At 49.5% G+C, this 22,332-nt stretch overlaps 1 protein-coding gene across 2 annotated transcripts in view; it reads right to left on the bottom strand.

The window, feature by feature from the left end:
- The window catches only part of jph3a (junctophilin 3a), a 28,256-nt gene extending 6,978 nt beyond the window's left edge, over positions 1–21,278 (bottom strand). Inside the window, exons 1-3 of one of the 2 annotated variants that reach the window (XM_090223243.1) lie at positions 19,798–21,278; positions 6,269–6,556; positions 5,533–6,037 (exon numbers count right to left, since the gene is read on the bottom strand). In XM_090223243.1, coding sequence (XP_090079369.1) covers positions 5,533–6,037; positions 6,269–6,556; positions 19,798–20,179 — 1,175 coding nt within the window. In that variant the 5' untranslated portion in view covers positions 20,180–21,278. Of the gene's footprint in view, positions 1–5,430; positions 5,494–5,532; positions 6,038–6,268; positions 6,557–19,797 lie in introns of those variants that run through there. The other variant, XM_090223244.1, reaches the window with a different exon arrangement.
- Positions 21,279–22,332: the final 1,054 nt, after the last annotated feature.

Raw genomic sequence — 22,332 nt, 5'->3', positions numbered from 1 at the left:
GAGAGAGAGAGACAGAGACAGAGAGAGACAGAGAGAGAGAGAGACACAGAGAGAAAGACACAGAAAGAGAGAGACAGAGACAGAGATTGACAGAGAGAGACACAGAGAGAAAGACACAGAAAGAGAGAGACAGAGACAGAGATTGACAGAGAGAGAGACAAAGACAGATTGACAGAGACAGAGATTGACAGAGAGAGAGACACAGAGAGAAAGACACAGAGAAAGAGAGAGAGAGAGAGAGAGAGAGAGAGAGAGAGAGAGAGAGAGATTGAAAGAGGGAGACAGAGAGAGAGAGAGAGAGACAGAGAAAGAGAGAGAGAGAGAGAGAGAGAGAGAGAGAGAGAGAGAGATATTAAAATGCTTGATGTAGATGCTGGTTGTAGATTTAAATCTGTGTGTAGATTGTCTTGGTGCTGTGTGTTGCCTTAAGGACTGTTGTTTACACCTTGTATCTGTCTGGCCTGGGTTTTGTGCTGTGTGTTGCCTTAAGGACTGTTGTTTACACCCTGTATCTGTCTGGCCTGGGTTTTGTGTTGTGTGTTGCCTTAAGGACTGTTGTTTACACCCTGTATCTGTCTGGCCTGGGGTTTTGTGTTGCCTTAAGGACTGTTGTTTACACCCTGTATCTGTCTGGCCTGGAGTTTGTGTTGCCTTAAGGACTGTTGTTTACACCCTGTATTTGTCTGGCCTGGGTTTTGTGTTGCCTTAAGGACTGTTGTTTACACCCTGTATCTGTCTGGCCTGGAGTTTGTGTTGCCTTAAGGACTGTTGTTTACACCCTGTATCTGTCTGGCCTGGGTTTTGTGTTGCCTTAAGGACTGTTGTTTACAACCTGTATCTGTCTGGCCTGGGGTTGTGTGTTGCCTTAAGGACTGTTGTTTACACCTTGTATCTGTCTGGCCTGGGGTTTTGTGTTGTGTGTTGCCTTAAGGACTGTTGTTTACACCCTGTATCTGTCTGGCCTGGGGTTTTGTGTTGTGTGTTGCCTTAAGGACTGTTGTTTACACCCTGTATCTGTCTGGCCTGGGGTTTTGTGTTGCCTTAAGGACTGTTGTTTACACCCTGTATCTGTCTGGCCTGGGGTTTTGTGTTGCCTTAAGGACTGTTGTTTACACCCTGTATCTGTCTGGCCTGGGGTTTTGTGTTGTGTGTTGCCTTAAGGACTGTTGTTTACACCCTGTATCTGTCTGGCCTGGGTTTTTCTTCTTTATCAGGATGGTTCTCTTTCTCAGAATGTTCCTCCGGTGAGTATAATATTTCCCCGGAACATTCCAGTAAATGGCCTGGTTTTCTGTTCAGCCCTTTTCATCCATTTTATGGATGGATTTTATACTAGATTGGCATCCAGAACCTGTTTTCTGCTAACATTCCTCTCCTTGTGTCAAATGTGTTTGACATGAAAAGGATTGGCAAAGAGTGGAATGTTTCCTCAAACAGATCCCAACAGGACAGCTCAGCCATCCACTGTATCACCGTGATCCCAACAGGACAGCTCAGCCATCCACTGTATCACCATGGTCCTAACAGGACAGCTCAGCCATCCACTGTATCACCGTGGTCCCAACAGGACAGCTCAGCCATCCACTGTATCACCATGATCCCAACAGGACAGCTCAGCCATCCACTGTATCACCATGATCCCAACAGGACAGCTCAGCCATCCATTGTATCACCATGATCCCAACAGGACAGCTCAGCCATCCACTGTATCACCATGATCCCAACAGGACAGCTCAGCCATCCATTGTATCACCATGATCCCAACAGGACAGCTCAGCCATCCACTGTATCACCATGATCCCAACAGGACAGCTCAGCCATCCATTGTATCACCATGATACCAACAGGACAGCTCAGCCATCCACTGTATCACCATGATCCTAACAGGACAGCTCAGCCATCCACTGTATCACCATGTTCCTAACAGGACTGCTCAGCCATCCACTGTATCACCATGATCCCAACAGGACAGCTCAGCCATCCACTGTATCACCATGGTCCTAACAGGACAGCTCAGCCATCCACTGTATCACCATGATCCTAACAGGACAGCTCAGCCATCCACTGTATCACCATGTTCCTAACAGGACAGCTCAGCCATCCACTGTATCACCATGTTCCTAACAGGACAGCTCAGCCATCCACTGTATCACCATGATCCCAACAGGACAGCTCAGCCATCCACTGTATCACCATGATCCCAACAGGACAGCTCAGCCATCCACTGTATCACCATGGTCCTAACAGGACAGCTCAGCCATCCACTGTATCACCATGATCCCAACAGGACTGCTCAGCCATCCACTGTATCACCATGGTCCTAACAGGACAGCTCAGCCATCCACTGTATCACCATGATCCCAACAGGACAGAACAGCCATCCACTGTATCACCATGGTCCTAACAGGACAGCTCAGCCATCCACTGTATCACTATGATCCCAACAGGACAGCTCAGCCATCCACTGTATCACCATGATCCCAACAGGACAGCTCAGCCATCCACTGTATCACCATGGTCCTAACAGGACAGCTCAGCCATCCACTGTATCACTATGATCCCAACAGGACAGCTCAGCCATCCACTGTATCACTATGATCCCAACAGGACTGCTCAGCCATCCACTGTATCACCATGATCCTAACAGGACAGCTCAGCCATCCACTGTATCACTATGATCCCAACAGGACAGCTCAGCCATCCACTGTATCACCATGATCCTAACAGGACAGCTCAGCCATCCACTGTATCACCATGATCCTAACAGGACAGCTCAGCCATCCACTGTAACTGTATCACCATGATCCCAACAGGACAGCTCAGCCATCCACTGTATCACCATGATCCCAACAGGACAGCTCAGCCCACCACTGTATCACCATGATCCCAACAGGACAGCTCAGCCATCCACTGTATCACCATGATCCCAACAGGACAGCTCAGCCATCCACTGTATCACCATGATCCCAAGAGGACAGCTCAGCCATCCACTGTATCACCATGATCCCAACAGGACAGCTCAGCCCACCACTGTATCACCATGATCCCAACAGGACAGCTCAGCCATCCACTGTATCACCATGATCCCAACAGGACAGCTCAGCCATCCACTGTATCACCATGATCCCAACAGGACAGCTCAGCCATCCACTGTATCACCATGGTCCTAACAGGACAGCTCAGCCATCCACTGTATCACCATGATCCCAACAGGACAGCTCAGCCATCCACTGTATCACCATGATCCCAACAGGACAGCTCAGCCATCCACTGTATCACCATGATCCCAACAGGACAGCTCAGCCATCCACTGTATCACCATGATCCCAACAGGACAGCTCAGCCATCCACTGTATCACCATGGTCCTAACAGGACAGCTCAGCCATCCACTGTATCACCATGATCCCAACAGGACAGCTCAGCCATCCACTGTATCACCATGATCCCAACAGGACAGCTCAGCCAACCACTGTATCACCATGATCCCAACAGGACAGCTCAGCCATCCACTGTATCACCATGATCCCAACAGGACAGCTCAGCCATCCACTGTATCACCATGATCCCAACAGGACAGCTCAGCCAACCACTGTATCACCATGATCCCAACAGGACAGCTCAGCCATCCACTGTATCACCATGATCCCAACAGGACAGCTCAGCCCACCACTGTATCACCATGATCCCAACAGGACAGCTCAGCCATCCACTGTATCACCATGATCCCAACAGGACAGCTCAGCCATCCACTGTATCACCCTGATCCCAACAGGACAGCTCAGCCATCCACTGTATCACCATGATCCCAACAGGACAGCTCAGCCATCCACTGTATCACCATGATCCCAACAGGACAGCTCAGCCATCCATTGTATCACCATGATCCCTTACTGTTCTCTTTCTGACAGTAGCATCGGCTCAAATTTAATCAATTCACCACAACAGGATGTCTTCTTTTTTTATTGATTTGTTTTACTTGACATAATACAGTCATCCAAAACAATCAATCTGCATGGATTCGTTTTTTCTAAGGAAATGGTTTGCTTGCTTGGTGAACAACTTCAGAATTTGTCTGACCTGTTACCTCAGTACGGTACAACCATACTGCTTGAAGAGTTGCTGAGACTACAGGTCTATCGGACCCCTAGGGACAGTTTACCTGACCCAGATTAAACCTATTTCTGGACTTAAAAACAACCTTTCATGGATATTCTCAACTAGGCCTTTTAGTCTGGAAACCGGCCCATTTGGCACATCGCAAGATAACAGAGAATCTTGAAGTGCACTTGTCAAAGACAAAGATGTTGGCCACCTTCTCCGGCTCCCTAACCTAAGCCTAACCTTATCCTTAGCTCTAACCCCACTATTGTTACCACAGCAACAGAGATCTCCGGCTCCCTAACCTAAGCCTAACCTTAGCCTTAGCTCTAACCCGACTACTGTTACCACAGCAACAGAGATCTCCGGCTCCCTAACCTAAGCCTAACCTTACCCCTAGCTCTAACCCCACTACTGTTACCACAGCAACAGAGATCTCCGGCTCCCTAACCTAAGCCTAACCTTACCCCTAGCTCTAACACCACTACTGTTACCAAAGCAACAGAGATCTCCGGTTCCCTAACCTAAGCCTAACCTTAGCCTTAGCTCTAACCCGACTACTGTTATCACAGCAACAGAGATCTCCGGCTCCCTAACCTAAGCCTAACCTTAGCCTTAGCTCTAACCCGACTACTGTTACCACAGCAACAGAGATCTCCGGCTCCCTAACCTAAGCCTAACCTTACCCCTAGCTCTAACCCGACTACTGTTACCACAGCAACAGAGATCTCCGGCTCCCTAACCTAAGCCTAACCTTACCCCTAGCTCTAACCCGACTACTGTTACCACAGCAACAGAGATCTCCGGCTCCCTAACCTAAGCCTAACCTTACCCCTAGCTCTAACCCGACTACTGTTACCACAGCAACAGAGATCTCCGGCTCCCTAACCTAAGCCTAACCTTAGCCTTAGCTCTAACCCGACTACTGTTACCACAGCAACAGAGATCTCCGGCTCCGTAACCTAAGCCTAACCTTACCCCTAGCTCTAACCCGACTACTGTTACCACAGCAACAGAGATCTCCGGCTCCCTAACCTAAGCCTAACCTTAGCCTTAGCTCTAACCCGACTACTGTTACCACAGCAACAGAGATCTCCGGCTCCCTAACCTAAGCCTAACCTTAGCCTTAGCTCTAACCCGAATACTGTTACCACAGCAACAGAGATCTCCGGCTCCTTAACCTAAGCCTAACCTTAGCCATAGCTCTAACCCGACTACTGTTACCACAGCAACAGAGATCTCCGGTTCCCTAACCTAAGCCTAACCTTAGCCTTAGCTCTAACCCCGACTACTGTTACCACAGCAACAGAGATCAACACCATGTTTCTCACCTGGACAGGGCGATCTCTGCCTTCTGCTTGGCGATGTCTGCAGCTAGCTCTAAATCCGACTACTGTTACCACAGCAACAGAGATCAACACCATGTTTCTCACCTGGACAGGGCGATCTCTGCCTTCTGCATGGCGATGTCTGCAGCCTTCTCAGCCGCTTCCACAGCCCGCTCCACCTTCTCCCTGATCTTACTGGCTCTCAGAGGAATCAGGTTCTTCCGCTTCCCGCTGACCAGCGCGTTCTGCTTGTACTTCCCTTCCTCTTTGGTGCTGTCGGGGAACGTTGTACAGCCGTAACCATGGCGCTTGTTGGCCACCCACTCCCCCTCGTAGCGTAGACCGTCGGAGCGCCGGCTCACGCCCCAACCCGCCCGCTGGTCACTGCGCCACTCGCCGGCGTAGGCCTCGGTGACCGTGGCATCCACAGGAGCGCCCTGCTCGCCATCCTGGCTAGCGTTGGAGTGTATGTCGGAGGCGGCAGAGGAGACGGTGCTCATGCCGGCCTCGCTGCAGAACGAGCTCTGTTTACTCAGCTGGCTGGCCAGGGAACTCTTGGACTCGGAGCGACGCAGCTTCAGACCACTCAGGATCGACTGACGGAAACGGCCTGGGACATGAAACGACACAACGTTATTTATCCTACAAAATACGATACGATGCAACTTTACAGAAATGGACAACTGACATACAAACACAAGCGTGACATAATAACACAGGCAACGGGGAATCCAGTCCATGTGCCAATAGATTTGACTAGAAAAGCAGGGCTAATGGATATTGAAGTATTAGCTCATAGAACCCAACCAGCTGCCCACAAACAGCACATCAGAAGTCTCACCTTTCCTCTTCCCCCGACGGTCCGCCTCGCTGGGCGCAGTCAGAGCGAAGCCCCCCCTCCCCACGGGACTCCCGACCAGCCCGCCCCCCACCACCCCGTCGGCAGGCGAGATGGCGGTCCCGGCGCCGTCCTCCAGCGGGGTGGGGGGGCCGTGGCTGTGCTCGGAGCGGAGGGAGTTTATGGACGTGCGAAGCGGGTAGAGGATGACGGCCGCCATGCCGTATGGCACGCTCTGCCGGACCCCATAGCCGTGCCGCATCCCCCCCAGCCACTGGCCCTGGAACGTACCTATAGGAGAGAGTCACAGGGGTCGAATTATAGGGCGATCTGAGGGCATGCATTGCACCACATAACCAATTAGGTCACCCCCCCCCCCAGAAAGGTGCATGGATGGAAAGAGACATAACCAATTAGGCCCCCCCCCCAGAAAGGTGCATGGATGGAAAGAGACATAACCAATTAGGCCCCCCCCCAGAAAGGTGCATGGATGGAAAGAGACATAACCAATTAGGCCCCCCCCCCAGAAAGGTGCATGGATGGAAAGAGGCATAACCAATTAGGTCACCCCCCCGTAACATAAGGCTTATTATGAGACACTATAAAAGGCTGTCAGTGCCTATAACAAGTTATAAAGCATTATAGCTGCATGCGTTGTGACATCGTAGTTCATTGGGAGAAAATTCTCACGTTGGGTAACAGGAAGTGACTAACTGATATCACACACACATGGCTTGTTTATTCCATCTGAATCAACTAGGGCCTTTAAGAGAGTGAGCCATTATCTTACGTCACCATTCCAGCTCTGCTACCTGGTTTACTGCAGGTGAAGGGGTCTTAAAGGACTATATGATGGGATGAATGGTGGGGAACCACTGTGTGTATATATGAAAGCAATATGGCGACATAAGAGGTCCAAGGCTGATCATAGGTGTGGAACCTGCAAGTGTATATGGTGAAGCTAGATGGAGGAGCCCCTGAGAAGAACCAAGGGATGAGGGTTGTCCTGGACGTGACACAGGGACTCCGTGGCCACAACAATCAAGATGTAATACCTTTTTTTTTTTACTTGGCACAAGCTGGGACAGGAGCTCCTCAAGAGGAAGCTAGCAGGAACATTAGGGAAAAAACAAGCCAGAGCTCCCACCTCAGCTGTTGAATACACGGAACAGGCCTATCAATTCCTCTAAGTTTGTGTTCACGGCCGACACGTCCCTAGTGTCCTACTTGCCAAAGAAAGGCAAAAAATGTGGTATTTATGAGTCCGCTGCATAGAAATGGGAGAATCTGTTGACAAGAACATCAGAAAAACCAGAAATCATAATGGATTACAACGCCACAAAAGGAGGAGTGGAGACAAGCTGGTGATTGGCTCCAGCTGCAGAACATTTCTGGACATCTCGGCGTACAACGCGTTTGTCATCTGGATGGTGTTGAACCCAGATAGGAACAGAGAGAAGCTCCAGAGGAGACGGATCTTTCTCGAAGAGCTGGGCAAGGCATTGGCTAGACCTCAAAATCCAGAGGAGGCGTCACATCCCAAAGACCCCAGCCATCCGCCCGACCCACAGAACCAACAACTCCAATACTGGAAGTGTGAGCGATGTTGTTGTATGTGTGTGTGTGTCTGACACTCCTACCTTGGCTTGATGTAACCATATATGTGAGTGAGTGAGATGTTAGTAAAATCCCTGAACTAAGAGTTTTCATTATTCTAGAGCAACAAGAAGAAGCGTTGCGATGTGTGTGGATCCAAGAAGGACATGAAGTCACAGTACACATACTGTATATCCATGTGTTTCCTGTCTCTCTGCCCCAGTGTATTTATCCCTGTGTTTCCTGTCTCTCTGTACCAGTGTATTTATCCCTGTGTTTCCTGTCTCTCTGTCCCAGTGTATTTATCCCTGTGTTTCCTGTCTCTTTGCGCCAGTGTATTTTTCCCTGTGTTTCCTGTCTCTCTGCGCCAGTGTAATTACCCCTGTGTTTCCTGTCTCTCTGTGCCAGTTCATCTTGTATGTGTTTCAAGTTTTCAAGTTTTCAACTGTTCTGCCTTATTATTATTTGACCATGCTGGTCATTTATGAACATTTGAACATCTTGGCCATGTTCTGTTATGATCTCCACCCGGCACAGCCAGAAGAGGACTGGCCATCCCACATATGCTCTCTCTAATTCTCTCTTTCTTTCTCTCTCTAGGAGGACCTGAGCCCTAGGACCATGCCCCAGGACTACCTGACATGATGACTCCTTGCTGTCCCCAGTCCACCTGACCGTGCTGCTGCTCCAGTTTCAACTGTTCTGCCTTATTATTCGACCATGCTGGTCATTTATGAACATTTGAACATCTTGGCCATGTTCTGTTATAATCTCCACCCGGCACAGCCAGAAGAGGACTGGCCACCCCACATAGCCTGGTTCCTCTCTAGGTTTCTTCCTAGGTTTTGGCCTTTCTAGGGCGTTTTTCCTAGCCACCGTGCTTCTACACCTGCATTGCTTGCTGTTTGGGGTTTTAGGCTGGGTTTCTGTACAGCACTTTGAGATATCAGTTGATGTACGAAAGGCTATATAAATAAATTTGATTTGATTTGATTTGAAGTCAACCAGCGTTTTTCCCTTCTCCTGCTTCTCTTCTCTTTTTCTAGTCCTCATGATTTTTTGACCCTTTGCCTGTTTTCTGGACTCTGTACCCTGCCTGAACATTCTGCCTGCCCTGACCTCGAGCCTGCCTGAACATTCTGCCTGCGCTGACCTCAAGCCTGCCTGACCATTCTGCCTGCCCAGACCTCGAGCCTGCCTGACCATTCTGCCTGCCCTGACCTCGAGCCTGCCTGACCATTCTGCCTGCCCTGACCTAGAGCCTGCCTGACCATTCTGCCTGCCCTGACCTCGAGCCTGCCTGACCATTCTGCCTGCCCTGACCTCGAGCCTGCCTGACCATTCTGCCTGCCCAGACCTCAAGCCTGCCTGACCATTCTGCCTGCCCTGACCTCGAGCCTGCCTGACCATTCTGCCTGCCCAGACCTCAAGCCTGCCTGCCTGACCATTCTGCCTGTCCTGACCTCGAGCCTGCCTGACCATTCTGCCTGCCCTGACCTCGAGCCTGCCTGACCATTCTGCCTGCCCAGACCTCAAGCCTGCCTGCCTGACCATTCTGCCTGCCCAGACCTCGAGCCTGCCTGACCATTCTGCCTGCCCTGACCTCGAGCCTGCCTGACCATTCTGCCTGCCCAGACCTCAAGCCTGCCTGCCTGACCATTCTGCCTGCCCTGACCTCGAGCCTGCCTGACCATTCTGCCTGCCTGACCATTCTGCCTGCCCTGACCTCGAGCCTGTCTGCCACTCTGTACCTCCTGGACTCTGAACTGGGTTTGACCTTTTGCCTGTCCACGACCATTCTCTTGTCTCCCCCTTTTGGATTGTGTGTCTGCGTGTTGGATTGTCTGTCTGCGTGTTGGATTGCGTGTCTGCGTGTTGGATTGCGTGTCTGCGTGTTGGATTGCGTGTCTGCGTGTTGGATTGCGTGTCTGCGTGTTGGATTGCGTGTCTGCGTGTTGGATTGCGTGCCTGCGTGTTGGATTGCGTGTCTGCGTGTTGGATTGCGTGTCTGCGTGTTGGATTGCGTGTCTGCGTGTTGGGTTGCGTGTCTGCGTGTTGGATTGCGTGTCTGCGTGTTGGATTGCGTGTCTGCGTGTTGGATTGCGTGTCTGCGTGTTGGATTGCGTGTCTGCGTGTTGGATTGCGTGTCTGCGTGTTGGATTGCGTGTCTGCGTGTTGGATTGCATGTCTGCATCTGGGTCTAGTCTTGTGCCCTTATATAAATAAATTTGCAAAACACAGAAACTTTGTCTCTCATGTGGTGTGTCAACTGGCCTTCATTTGTGTTCAATGGGGCTCATTTATCATTTCCATAAAATACTATATGTAAAATTTGTCCTTCCAATTTGATTATAATTACATTTAATTAAAAAAAAAGAATAGCATTTTTATTGATAAGTGTGGTAAATGGCAAATATTAGCCATGTATGCTGTCTATACTGCTTGTAATTGATATAAGTCAACATCTAAGTATTTAGTATTAAGTATGTTTACTTAAATTGTTATGGCTGAATTGATTTAAAAACCCAATAATGTTGTGGGTCCATCAGACCATCAGACCCGAGAAGATCGGGAGAATAACAAAAACATGAACGCCACACAGGGGTTAAATATCATGACCGCACATCACGTCATGACAACTGTTTAAATATCATGACCGCACATCACGTCATGACAACTGTTTAAATATCATGACCGCACATCATGCCATGACAACTGTTTAAATATCATGACCGCACATCACGTCATGACAACTGTTTAAATATCATGACCGCACATCACGTCATGACAACTGTTTAAATATCATGACCGCACATCACGTCATGACAACTGTTTAAATATCATGACCGCACATCACGTCATGACAACTGTTTAAATATCATGACCGCACATCACGTCATGACAACTGTTTAAATATCATGACCGCACATCACGTCATGACAACTGTTTAAATATCATGACCGCACATCACGTCATGACAACTGTTTAAATATCATGGACCACACATCACGTCATGACAACTGTTTAAATATCATGACCGCACATCACGTCATGACTGACAACAGTTGAAATATATTGGACCACACATCATGTCATGACAACAGGTTAAATATCATGGAACGCACATCATGCCATGACTGACAACAGTTGAAATATATTGGACCACACATCATGTCATGACAACAGGTTAAATATCATGGACCGCACATCATGTCATGACAACAGGTTAAATATCATGGACCACACATCATGTCATGACAACAGCCTCAGGCAAAATCATGTTTTTCATTTCCCATTGATTAAAACTAAGATATTGGGTTTTATTTCACAACTTGGCTGAAACCCGACCGCAAATAATGATCCGTTTTTATCTTATGTTGTTTTATACAGTAGATTGTTTAAAGAGAGTTTCCATCTCATTTCAGTAGTGAGGCTTTTAACGCGAACATATACACGTTTTAGTGGCCGGGATAGACCTAATAAACGGTATTTCACCTCAATTTCAATCATCTAAAAACAGAGGAATGACGTCCTGAACCTTCGCTGTGGTGTGTCTGTCAAAGTGTAAGAGATCGGGACCTGTCCATGGTGCTGAAAAGCAGATCGCAATAGACAAAGCTATGCTGCGCCGACCCCCATGTAAATACCGATTCATGTTATTAGCCTACACTACACACAATATTACATGTGTAGCTGTTGGTTTAGCGACAATGGCACGTTTATTGGGTTGTGGAAAATGTGTCAGCTCGTTCGTGCTATATTAATCTCCCAGGTGAGAGACCGAAGAGAGAGAGGTGCTCTCTCTCGTGACGCAGTCTTTATTTTCATTTATTTTTTATCTAATTCTGGAGTGTTATTACGGTCGCCTCCGCTACTTCATAAACCAAATAACACCAAGGTTATCTGCTGGTATGTAAACCATTGCGGTACATCTGATATTAGACTACAGGCTACGATGGTAAACAACCTCTAGCTACACCGATACAGCAGCTACGGATCTGGTTTCCATGGTCCCCTCTGCATCACTTATTGACCCCTCTCTCTACCTTTCCCTATCTCGAACTCTCTTCCTCCCTCACTTTACCTCCCTCTCTTCCTCCCTCACTCTACCGCTCTACCTTTCCCTATCTCTACCTCTCTTCCTCCCTCACTCTACCTCCCTCTCTTCCTCCCTCACTCTACCTCCCTCTCTTCCTCCCTCACTCTACCGCTCTACCTTTCCCTATCTCTACCTCTCTTCCTCCCTCACTCTACCTACCTCTCTTCCTACCTCACTCTACCTCCCTCTCTTCCTCCCCCGGCACCCCTCCCTGCCTCTCTCGGCTCATCCCGGTTTAGTGCAATGGAGTTGCTTTGGTTATCAAACGGCCTAGATTAAGGACAGTTTGACATTTACTGTGTGTGTGTGTGTGGGGGGGGGGGGGGGGGGGGGGGGGGGGGGACATGCGCAGGTAGCCTACAGGACACTTTTTAAGTAGCCTAGTTAAATTAATACATTTTAAAAGTTAAGTTAAGTAACCAATATTTAGACAATATTGAAGCGTTTGAGGTCAAGGAATAGCTACTCTGATTGTTAAGGAGGCAGAACGCGCGTTAATCTTTCCTGAATAACTGGGTCTGCTGGGCGCATGAGACTGTGTGGCTACACAATGTAGGACGACTTGGGGGAATGACGACGGGCAACAGTATCAGAAGGAAAAATACAGCCAGACGGTCCTGTACTGCGCCTTTTCTAGATCAAGAGTAGACCTGCAATTCATCCAGACGGAATGAAACATTCAAATATCGGGGCTTTTGCGCCATTATTCAATGACATTTTCACTTCAGTTTACAGTATTTCACTCACTTGAAAACAATAATGCAGTATTCATTTTAATGTGGTGTTGTAGGCTAGTCTAGGGAGGATCAGTGTGGTGTTGTAGGCTAGTCTAGGGAGGATCAGTGTGGTGTTGTAGGCTAGTCTAAGGAGGATCATTGTGTTGTTGTAGGCTAGTCTAGGGAGGATCATTGTGTTGTTGTAGGCTAGTCTAGGGAGGATCATTGTGGTTATGTAGGCTAGTCTAGGGAGGATCATTGTGTTGTAGGCTAGTCTAGGGAGGATCATTGTGTTGTTGTAGGCTAGTCTAGGGAGGATCAGTGTGGTGTTGTAGGCTAGTCTAGGGAGGATCAGTGTGGTGTTGTAGGCTAGTCTAAGGAGGATCATTGTGTTGTTGTAGGCTAGTCTAGGGAGGATCATTGTGTTGTTGTAGGCTAGTCTAGGGAGGATCATTGTGTTGTTGTAGGCTAGTCTAGGGAGGATCATTGTGGTGTTGTAGGCTAGTCTAGGGAGGATCATTGTGTTGTTGTAGGCTAGTCTAGGGAGGATCATTGTGTTGTTGTAGGCTAGTCTAAGGAGGATCATTGTGTTGTTGTAGGCTAGTCTAAGGAGGATCATTGTGGTGTTGTAGGCTAGTCTAGGGAGGATCAGTGTGGTGTTGTAGGCTAGTCTAGGGAGGATCATTGTGGTGTTGTAGGCTAGTCTAGGGAGGATCATTGTGTTGTTGTAGGCTAGTTTAGGTAGGATCATTGTGTTGTTGTAGGCTAGTCTAGGGAGGATCATTGTGTTGTTGTAGGCTAGTCTAGGGAGGATCATTGTGTTGTTGTAGGCTAGTCTAGGGAGGATCATTGTGTTGTTGTAGGCTAGTCTAGGGAGGATCATTGTGTTGTTGTAGGCTAGTCTAGGGAGGATCATTGTGTTGTTGTAGGCTAGTCTAGGGAGGATCATTGTGTTGTTGTAGGCTAGTCTAGGGAGGATCATTGTGGTGTTGTAGGCTAGTCTAGGGAGGAGCATTGTGTTGTTGTAGGCTAGTCTAGGGAGGATCATTGTGTTGTTGTAGGCTAGTCTAGGGAGGATCAGTGTGTTGTTGTAGGCTAGTCTAGGGAGGATCATTGTGTTGTTGTAGGCTAGTCTAGGGAGGATCATTGTGGTGTTGTAGGCTAGTCTATGGAGGATCATTGTGTTGTTGTAGGCTAGTCTAGGGAGGATCAGTGTGTTGTTGTAGGCTAGTCTAGGGAGGATCAGTGTGTTGTTGTAGGCTAGTCTAGGGAGGATCATTGTGGTGTTGTAGGCTAGTCTAGGGAGGATCATTGTGTTGTTGTAGGCTAGTCTAGGGAGGATCATTGTGTTGTTGTAGGCTAGTCTAGGGAGGATCATTGTGTTGTTGTAGGCTAGTCTAGGGAGGATCATTGTGGTGTTGTAGGCTAGTCTAGGGAGGATCAGTGTGGTGTTGTAGGCTAGTCTAGGGAGGATCATTGTGGTGTTGTAGGCTAGTCTAGGGAGGATCATTGTGTTGTTGTAGGCTAGTTTAGGTAGGATCATTGTGTTGTTGTAGGCTAGTCTAGGGAGGATCATTGTGTTGTTGTAGGCTAGTCTAGGGAGGATCATTGTGTTGTTGTAGGCTAGTCTAGGGAGGATCATTGTGTTGTTGTAGGCTAGTCTAGGGAGGATCATTGTGGTGTTGTAGGCTAGTCTATGGAGGATCATTGTGTTGTTGTAGGCTAGTCTAGGGAGGATCAGTGTGTTGTTGTAGGCTAGTCTAGGGAGGATCAGTGTGTTGTTGTAGGCTAGTCTAGGGAGGATCATTGTGGTGTTGTAGGCTAGTCTAGGGAGGATCATTGTGTTGTTGTAGGCTAGTTTAGGTAGGTTCATTGTCACCAAGGCCATATAAATGTAATTAGCTGATACGTTATTTTAAAAAGAGAGGCGAGCCAGCGAAAAGAGAAAAAATATCATCATAAAAAATCTAATAAAAGTTGTACCCTTTTTAATAATACTAAACATCTTCTGTACAACACCTAGCGACCTCACCGACATATTTGAGCCTTTTGGTATTCCCACTTCTGACACCAACCAATGGCAGGGCAAGGGAGTGAAACCGGGTCATTGGCGTGAAAGGAAAACCCCCATAATGCATCGTGCCAATAGGGTGGACCCACTCTCTATATGAGGGAATCCTTATATACAGTAAGTTACATTTGTTTCAGCTGCGTGTCTTCACTCTTATTTCATGTGTAATGACACACCTGGCCTTTCCTCTGTACCTGGCCTCTCCTCTGTACCTGGCCTCTCCTCTGCACCTGGCCTCTCCTCTGTACCTGGCCTCACCTCTGCACCTGGCCTTTCCTCTGCACCTGGCCTCTCCTCTGCACCTGGCCTCTCCTCTGTACCTGGCCTCTCCTCTGTACCTGGCCTCACCTCTGCACCTGGCCTCTCCTCTGCACCTGGCCTCTCCTCTGAACCTGGCCTCTCCTCTGCACCTGGCCTCTCCTCTGCACCTGGCCTCTCCTCTGCACCTGGCCTCTACTCTGCACCTGGCCTCTCCTCTACACCTGGCCTCTCCTCTGCACCTGGCCTCTCCTCTGCACCTGGCCTCTCCTCTACACCTGGCCTCTCCTCTGCACCTGGCCTCTCCTCTACACCTGGCCTCTCCTCTACACCTGGCCTCTCCTCTGCACCTGACCTCTCCTCTGCACCTGACCTCTCCTCTGCACCTGGCCTCTCCTCTACACCTGACCTCTCCTCTACACCTGGCATCTCCTCTACACCTGACCTCTCCTCTGCACCTGGCCTCTCCTCTACACCTGGCCTCTCCTCTGCACCTGACCTCTCCTCTGCACCTGGCCTATCCTCTGTACCTGGCCTCTCCTCTACACCTGGCCTCTCCTCTACACCTGGCCTCTCCTCTGCACATGGTCTCTCCTCTGCACCTGACCTCTCCTCTACACCTGGCCTATCCTCTACACCTGGCCTCTCCTCTACACCTGGCCTCTCCTCTACACCTGGCCTCTCCTCTACACCTGGCCTCTCCTCTGCACATGGTCTCTCCTCTGCACCTGACCTCTCCTCTGCACCTGACCTCTCCTCTACACCTGGCCTATCCTCTACACCTGGCCTATCCTCTGTACCTGGCCTCTCCTCTACACCTGGCCTCTCCTCTACACCTGACCTCTCCTCTGCACATGGTCTCTCCTCTGCACCTGACCTCTCCTCTGCACCTGGCCTATCCTCTGTACCTGGCCTCTACTCTACACCTGGCCTATCCTCTACACCTGACCTCTCCTCTACACCTGACCTCTCCTCTACACATGGTCTCTCCTCTGCACCTGACCTCTCCTCTGCACCTGGCCTATCCTCTGTACCTGGCCTCTACTCTACACCTGGCCTATCCTCTACACCTGACCTCTCCTCTGCATCTGACCTCTCCTCTACACCTGGCCTATCCTCTACACCTGGCCTATCCTCTGTACCTGGCCTCTCCTCTACACCTGGCCTCTCCTCTACACCTGACCTCTCCTCTGCACATGGTCTCTCCTCTGCACCTGACCTCTCCTCTGCACCTGGCCTATCCTCTGTACCTGGCCTCTACTCTACACCTGACCTCTCCTCTACACCTGACCTCTCCTCTACACCTGACCTCTCCTCTGCACCTGACCTCTCCTCTGTACCTGGCCTCTCCTCTACACCTGGCCTCTACTCTACACCTGACCTCTCCTCTACACCTGACCTCTCCTCTGCACCTGACCTCTCCTCTACACCTGGCCTCTACTCTACACCTGACCTCTCCTCTACACCTGACCTCTCCTCTGCACCTGACCTCTCCTCTGTACCTGGCCTCTCCTCTACACCTGACCTCTCCTCTACACCTGACCTCTCCTCTGCACCTGGCCTCTCCTCTACACCTGGCCTCTACTCTACACCTGACCTCTCCTCTACACCTGACCTCTCCTCTACACCTGACCTCTCCTCTGTACCTGGCCTCTCCTCTGTACCTGGCCTCTCCTCTACACCTGGCCTCTCCTCTGCACCTGGTCTCTTCGCTGCCAATCAGTTATTCCTCTACGTTCTTGTGGATTTATATAGAAAATTGATGCAGATTCGAATGTTTTTATGTGTGGCATGATTGCTAGTTAACCTATTGCAGATCTGGACAAACGATCCACCTACCACTATTGTCACTATGTACAGAGGGCAGGATAGAGTTGACTGTATACTAAACGTGTAGAAAAGTGTAGAGCATAAGGGAAATACCAAAACACCTTGATAGGGGAGGAGCGTGCAGGCAGATTAGGAAATGTGGCTGTATTGAAGAAAAACCAGGAGAAAATGCACTACCCTCCCCTGTGCCTAATAAGAAAAATAAATACAAATCCCCCATCCCTCCCCAAAGCAAAACAAAAAACTAGACAAACCTCCCTTATTTTGGACCGGCCCACCTCAGTCAATTTCAAACTGTCCCTTTGCGCCCAAGTCAGAAAACCCCAGTGACAATGCCAAAGCACCAATCAGGGCGCAGAACACAGAGAGTCTCCAGTGACAGGCTGACCTGCTGTCTCGGCGTTACCATGGCGATTTACAGTACAGAGGCGTCTGTGGTATAATGCAGAGAGCGAGAGAGGGATGGGGGGAGAAAGAGAATGGATATGTATATAGTAGGGAAGAATAGAGGAGGGGGAATAGGGGAGAGGGGAATAGAGGAGGAAGAATAGAGGAGGGGGAATAGAGGTGGGAGGATAGAGGAGGGGGAATAGAGGAGGAAGAATAGAGGAGGAGGAATAGAGGAGGGGGGATAGAGGAGGGATGGATAAAGAAGGGGGGAATAGAGGAGGGGGGAATAGAGGAGGAGGCATAGAGGAGAAGGCATAGAGGAGGGGGAATAGAGGAGGAGGCATAGAGGAGAAGGCATAGAGGAGGGGGAATAGAGGAGGAGGAATAGAGGAGGAGGAATAGAGGAGGGGAAATAAAGGAGGGGGAATAGAGGAGGGGGAATAGAGGAGGAGGAATAGAGGGGGGATAGAGGAGTGGGAATAGAGGAGGAGGAATAGAGGGGGATAGAGGAGGGGGAATAGAGGAGGAGGAATAGAGGGGGGATAGAGGAGTGGGAATAGAGGAGGAGGAAGAGAGGAGGGGGGATATAGGAGGGGGGAAGAGAGGAGGGGGAATAGAGGAGGGGGAATAGATAAGGAGGAATAGAGAAGGGGGAATAGAGGAGGGGGAGTAGAGGAGGAGGAATAGAGGAGGGGGAATAGAGGAGAAGGCATAGAGGAGGGGGAATAGAGGAGGAGGAATAGAGGATTGAGGAATAGAGGAGGGGAAATAAAGGAGGGGGGAATAGAGGAAGGGGAATAGAGGAGGAAGAATAGAGGAGGGGGAATAGAGGAGGGAGAAATAGAGGAGGGAGGAATAGAGGGGGGGGAATAGAGGAGGGAGAAACAGAGGAGTGAGGAATAGAAGAGGGGGAATAGAGGAGGGAGAAATAGAGGAGGAGGAATCGAGGAGGGAGGAATAGAGGAGGTGGAATAGAGGAGGGAGGAATAGAGGAGGGAGGAATAGAGGAGGGGGAATAGAGAAGAGGGGAATGGAGGAGGAAGAATATAGGAGGGGGAATAGAGGAGGGGGAATAGAGGAGGGAGAAATAGAGGAGGGAGGAATAGAGGAGGGAGAAATAGAGGAGGGGGAATAGTGTAGGGAGGAATAGAGGAGGAGGAATAGAGGAGCAGGAATAGAGGAGGGGGAATAGAGGAGGAGGAATAGAGGAGGAGGAATAGAGGAGGGGAAATAGAGGAGGGAGAAATAGAGGAGGGAGGAATAGAGGAGGGGGAATAGAGGAGGGAGAATAGAGGAGGAGGAATAGAGGAGGAGGAATAGAAGAGGGGGAATAGAGGAGGGAGAATAGAGGAGGAGGGATAGAGGAGGAGGAATAGAGGAGGGAGGAATAGAGGAGGGGGAATAGAGGAGGGAGAATAGAGGAGGAGGAATAGAGGAGGAGGAATAGAGGAGGGGGAATAGAGGATGAAGGAATAGAGGAGGAGGAATAGAGGAGGAGGAATAGAGGAGGGGGAATAGAGGAGGGGGAATAGAGGATGAAGGAATAGAGGAGGAGGAATAGAGGAGGGAGGAATAGAGGATGAAGGAATAGAGGAGGGGGAATAGAGGAGGAGGGATAGAGGAGGAGGAATAGAGGAGGGAGGAATAGAGGAGGGGGAATAGAGGAGGGGGAATAGAGGAGTGGGAATAGAGGAGGGGGAATAGAGGAGGAGGAATAGAGGAGGAGGAATAGAGGAGGGGGAATAGAGGATGAAGGAATAGAGGAGGAGGAATAGAGGAGGGAGGAATAGAGGAGGGGGAATAGAGGAGGAGGAATAGAGGTTTGGGGAATAGAGATGCTGAGAGGATACAACGATTCAACAGGCTTCAGATAAGATGGTGGCAGGCAGTCAGATGCTATATACATGTAAAAACACTGATGCATTTCAGTTAGCTGACATTACTGGCAGCATCATTGTTTGTCTTTGCGTGGTAACATGTACTATACTGCTAGCCCACATTAAGTGTTCTGCTTTCACACCACTTTATTACAGAACTGGAAATAGCAATATAGCCTACATACTCTGTCTTTGTAAAGCTTGCACACACACATAGGGCCTAGCCCAGATCCAGACCTAGTCCTGAATGTTCTCTGGGATCTAGTGCCAGTTTGCAGGGCTCCTCTCTGATTCAGCTAGCCCAGATCCAGACCTAGTCCTGAATGTTCTCTAGGATCTAGTGCCAGTCTGCAGGGGCTCCTCTCGGATTCTCTGTATGTTTCAGACCTATTACTGCCGACTGGGGAGGTGACCTGTATATTGTTATCAATCCCAGCTGAAATAGTTCTCAGATATGGATACCATTTCAGATACAAGGGGAGGCAGGTAGAGATACTGTATGAAAAGAGATGGAGAGAACAGAATACAATGGGATGAGGGTTGAAAGGAGGATGAGAGGTACAGGATACAGAGAGGGTAGAGTGACCCTTATAGCACCTGTTTTATAGTGGGTTAACACCAAAAGAGAATGAAGACAAGTGTGCTGCATAGTAAGAGCAACCTCAGCTTGATGGCTTGGTGTGTCCCTTCCTTACCTCCATCGGAGTACGTCTCAGTCCCGTATCCATCCTGCAGGCCGTTGCTCCAGGTCCCTTCGTAACGGGCCCCGCTAACCGTGCTCTCCAGTTGGCCGTAGCGTCCCTTGAAGCCCTGCGTCCACTCCCCCCTGTAGTCCCAGCGGCCCTTGCTCTCCACGCCCACGCCGTGGCGTTTCCCCTGCGCCCACGTGCCCTGGTAGCTATTCCCGCTGGGCCAAGTGTAGACGCCCAGGACCTCGAAGCCGTGGCTCCAGGCCCCGGCGTACTCCCCCTGACCCTGTGGCCCTGTGCAGACCCCCCGGCCATGGGCCTTGCCCTGCTCCCACCCTCCACAGTACGACCCCCCGTCATCAAAGTCAAACCTGCCTCCAGTGGACATGCATGAAACAGGTTTAGGCAAAATCCTCAGAACGTCAAGAAGAGAAAATCACGGTGACACAGAAAGATCAGGGCCGGGAGGCGAAGATGGAGATAGAATCATGGAGGTTTAGATGTCCTAGTATTTCCCTTTACCTTGTTGTTGTTGTTTTTTTTATGATAATGGAATCAAAAACAGGTTCCCCGTCTTGTACAGAGCAGGGCTTGGTCCAGAGAACATCACCTGGGACGGAGAGAGAGGTTTCATCTGTCTGTCAATGGAGGTCTGGGCCTGGCGCGACGTTAAGGATGCTAGATGCTACTGCCGGCCGAGCATTTTGCTTCCCATGGCTGTATGCGCTCCTCCTCCTCCTCCTCCTCCTCCACCCTCCTCCTCCTCCTCCACCCTCCTCGCCAGCTGGGATGGCACTAACCCACTCACCTCTCCGTTGGCTGGGGCACTCCAGACAGGCTAGGCCCAGGCTTTTCTAATAGTCCCAGAGGCCCTGACGGCAGCAGCGCCACAGCACAGCACAGCCTGATGAGCTCAATCAGACATACCACCACCACCCGTCTAGCTGTGCCGTACTGGCACACAGAAATGGAGAGAGGATAGAGATGGGAGAGGGAGAGAGGATAGAGACGGGAGAGAGATCGTACCTCACCAGTACGCCCCAGAAATAAACAGAGATGGGCTATAGCTATAGAATGGGCTGGAAACATCCGAACACACACATCCGTAAACACACACACACACACACTGAACACACACACACCTCAGACGACCTAACTGACTGTGTATTTCCCATTTGCTCCCCTCTTCTTCTGTCTTGCTCTCTCCTTCCTCCTCCTCCTCCTCCTCACTGTGCTCCTGCAGCGCTGTAGTGATGGAGCTGCAGTCTCTCCTGAACAACATGGGAGGAGGGTTGATGCAACAACAAAATATATATATAATGATTGTCTTCCTTTCCTCTTAATCTTCTGTATTTAGAGCTCAACCCCCTTATGTCTGGGTCGTTAATATATCCAGTTTCCCACAAGTCATATGGTGGTGGTCTCTCGGTCTCTTCTCTCCCTTGCTTTCGCTCTCTCTCTCTCTCTCTCTCTCTCTCTCGCTCTAAAATCTGCTCATTACTGAAGGACTGGTCCACCCCATCCAATACCCCTCCCCCACATGCTCCCTCTCTCCCTCCCTCCTCCTGCAGGCTCTTAAAGAGACAGGGATACAGGGACAGGGGAAGAGCAGCGTGTGTTTGGTTCACTGCACTGGCCCTTTGGAGATAAATCCTGCTTTCCCTAATTACCTAGCGGTCTAATGATCTACCTCTCTCTCTCTCTCTCTCTCTCTCTCTCTCTCTCTCTGTCTCTCTCTCTCTCTCTCTCTCTCTCTCTCTCTCTCTGTATCTCTCTCTGTCTCTCTCTCTCTCTCCTCTCTCTCTGTCTCTCTCTCTCTCCTCTCTCTCTCTCTCTCTCTCTCTTTCTCTCTCTCTGTCTCTCTCTCTCTGTCTCTCTCTCTCTCTCTCTCTCTCTCTCTGTCTCTCTCTCTCTGTCTCTCTCTCTCTCTCTCTCTCTCTCTCTCTGTCTCTCCCTCTCTGTCTCTCTCTCCCCTCTCTCTCTCTCTCTCTCTCTTTCTCTCTCTCTCTACCTTTCTCTCAATTCAATTCAAGGGGTTTTATTGGCATGGGAAACATATGTTAACATTGCCAAAGCAAGTCAAGTAGATAATAAACAAAAGTGAAATAAACAATAAAAATTAACAGTCAAAATTACACTCACAAAACTTCCAAAATAATAAAAATAAATTACAAATGTCATATTATATATATACACAGTGTTGTAACAATGTACAAATGGTTGAAGTACAAGAGGGAAAAATAAATAAGCATAAATATGGGTTGTATTTACAATGGTGTTTGTTCTTCACTGGTTGCCCTTTTCTCGTGGCAACAGGTCACAAATATTGCTGCTGTGATGGCACACTGTGGAATTTCACCCAATGGATTGGGAGTTTATCAAAAACCGGGATTGTTTTCAAATTCTTTGTGGATCTGTGTAATCTGAGGGAAATATGTCTCTCTAATATGGTCATACATTGGGCAGGAGGTTAGGAAGTGCAGCTCAGTTTCCACCTCATTTTGTGGGCAGTGAGCACATAGCCTGTCTTCTCTTGAGAGC

The sequence above is a fragment of the Oncorhynchus mykiss genome, chromosome 26, assembly GCF_057628025.1.
Source record: "Oncorhynchus mykiss isolate SJ-2025 chromosome 26, ASM5762802v1, whole genome shotgun sequence".
Lineage (NCBI taxonomy): Eukaryota > Metazoa > Chordata > Actinopteri > Salmoniformes > Salmonidae > Oncorhynchus > Oncorhynchus mykiss.
Note: the sequence above shows the minus strand (reverse complement) of the source record. Positions and strands in the feature narration are given on the sequence as shown.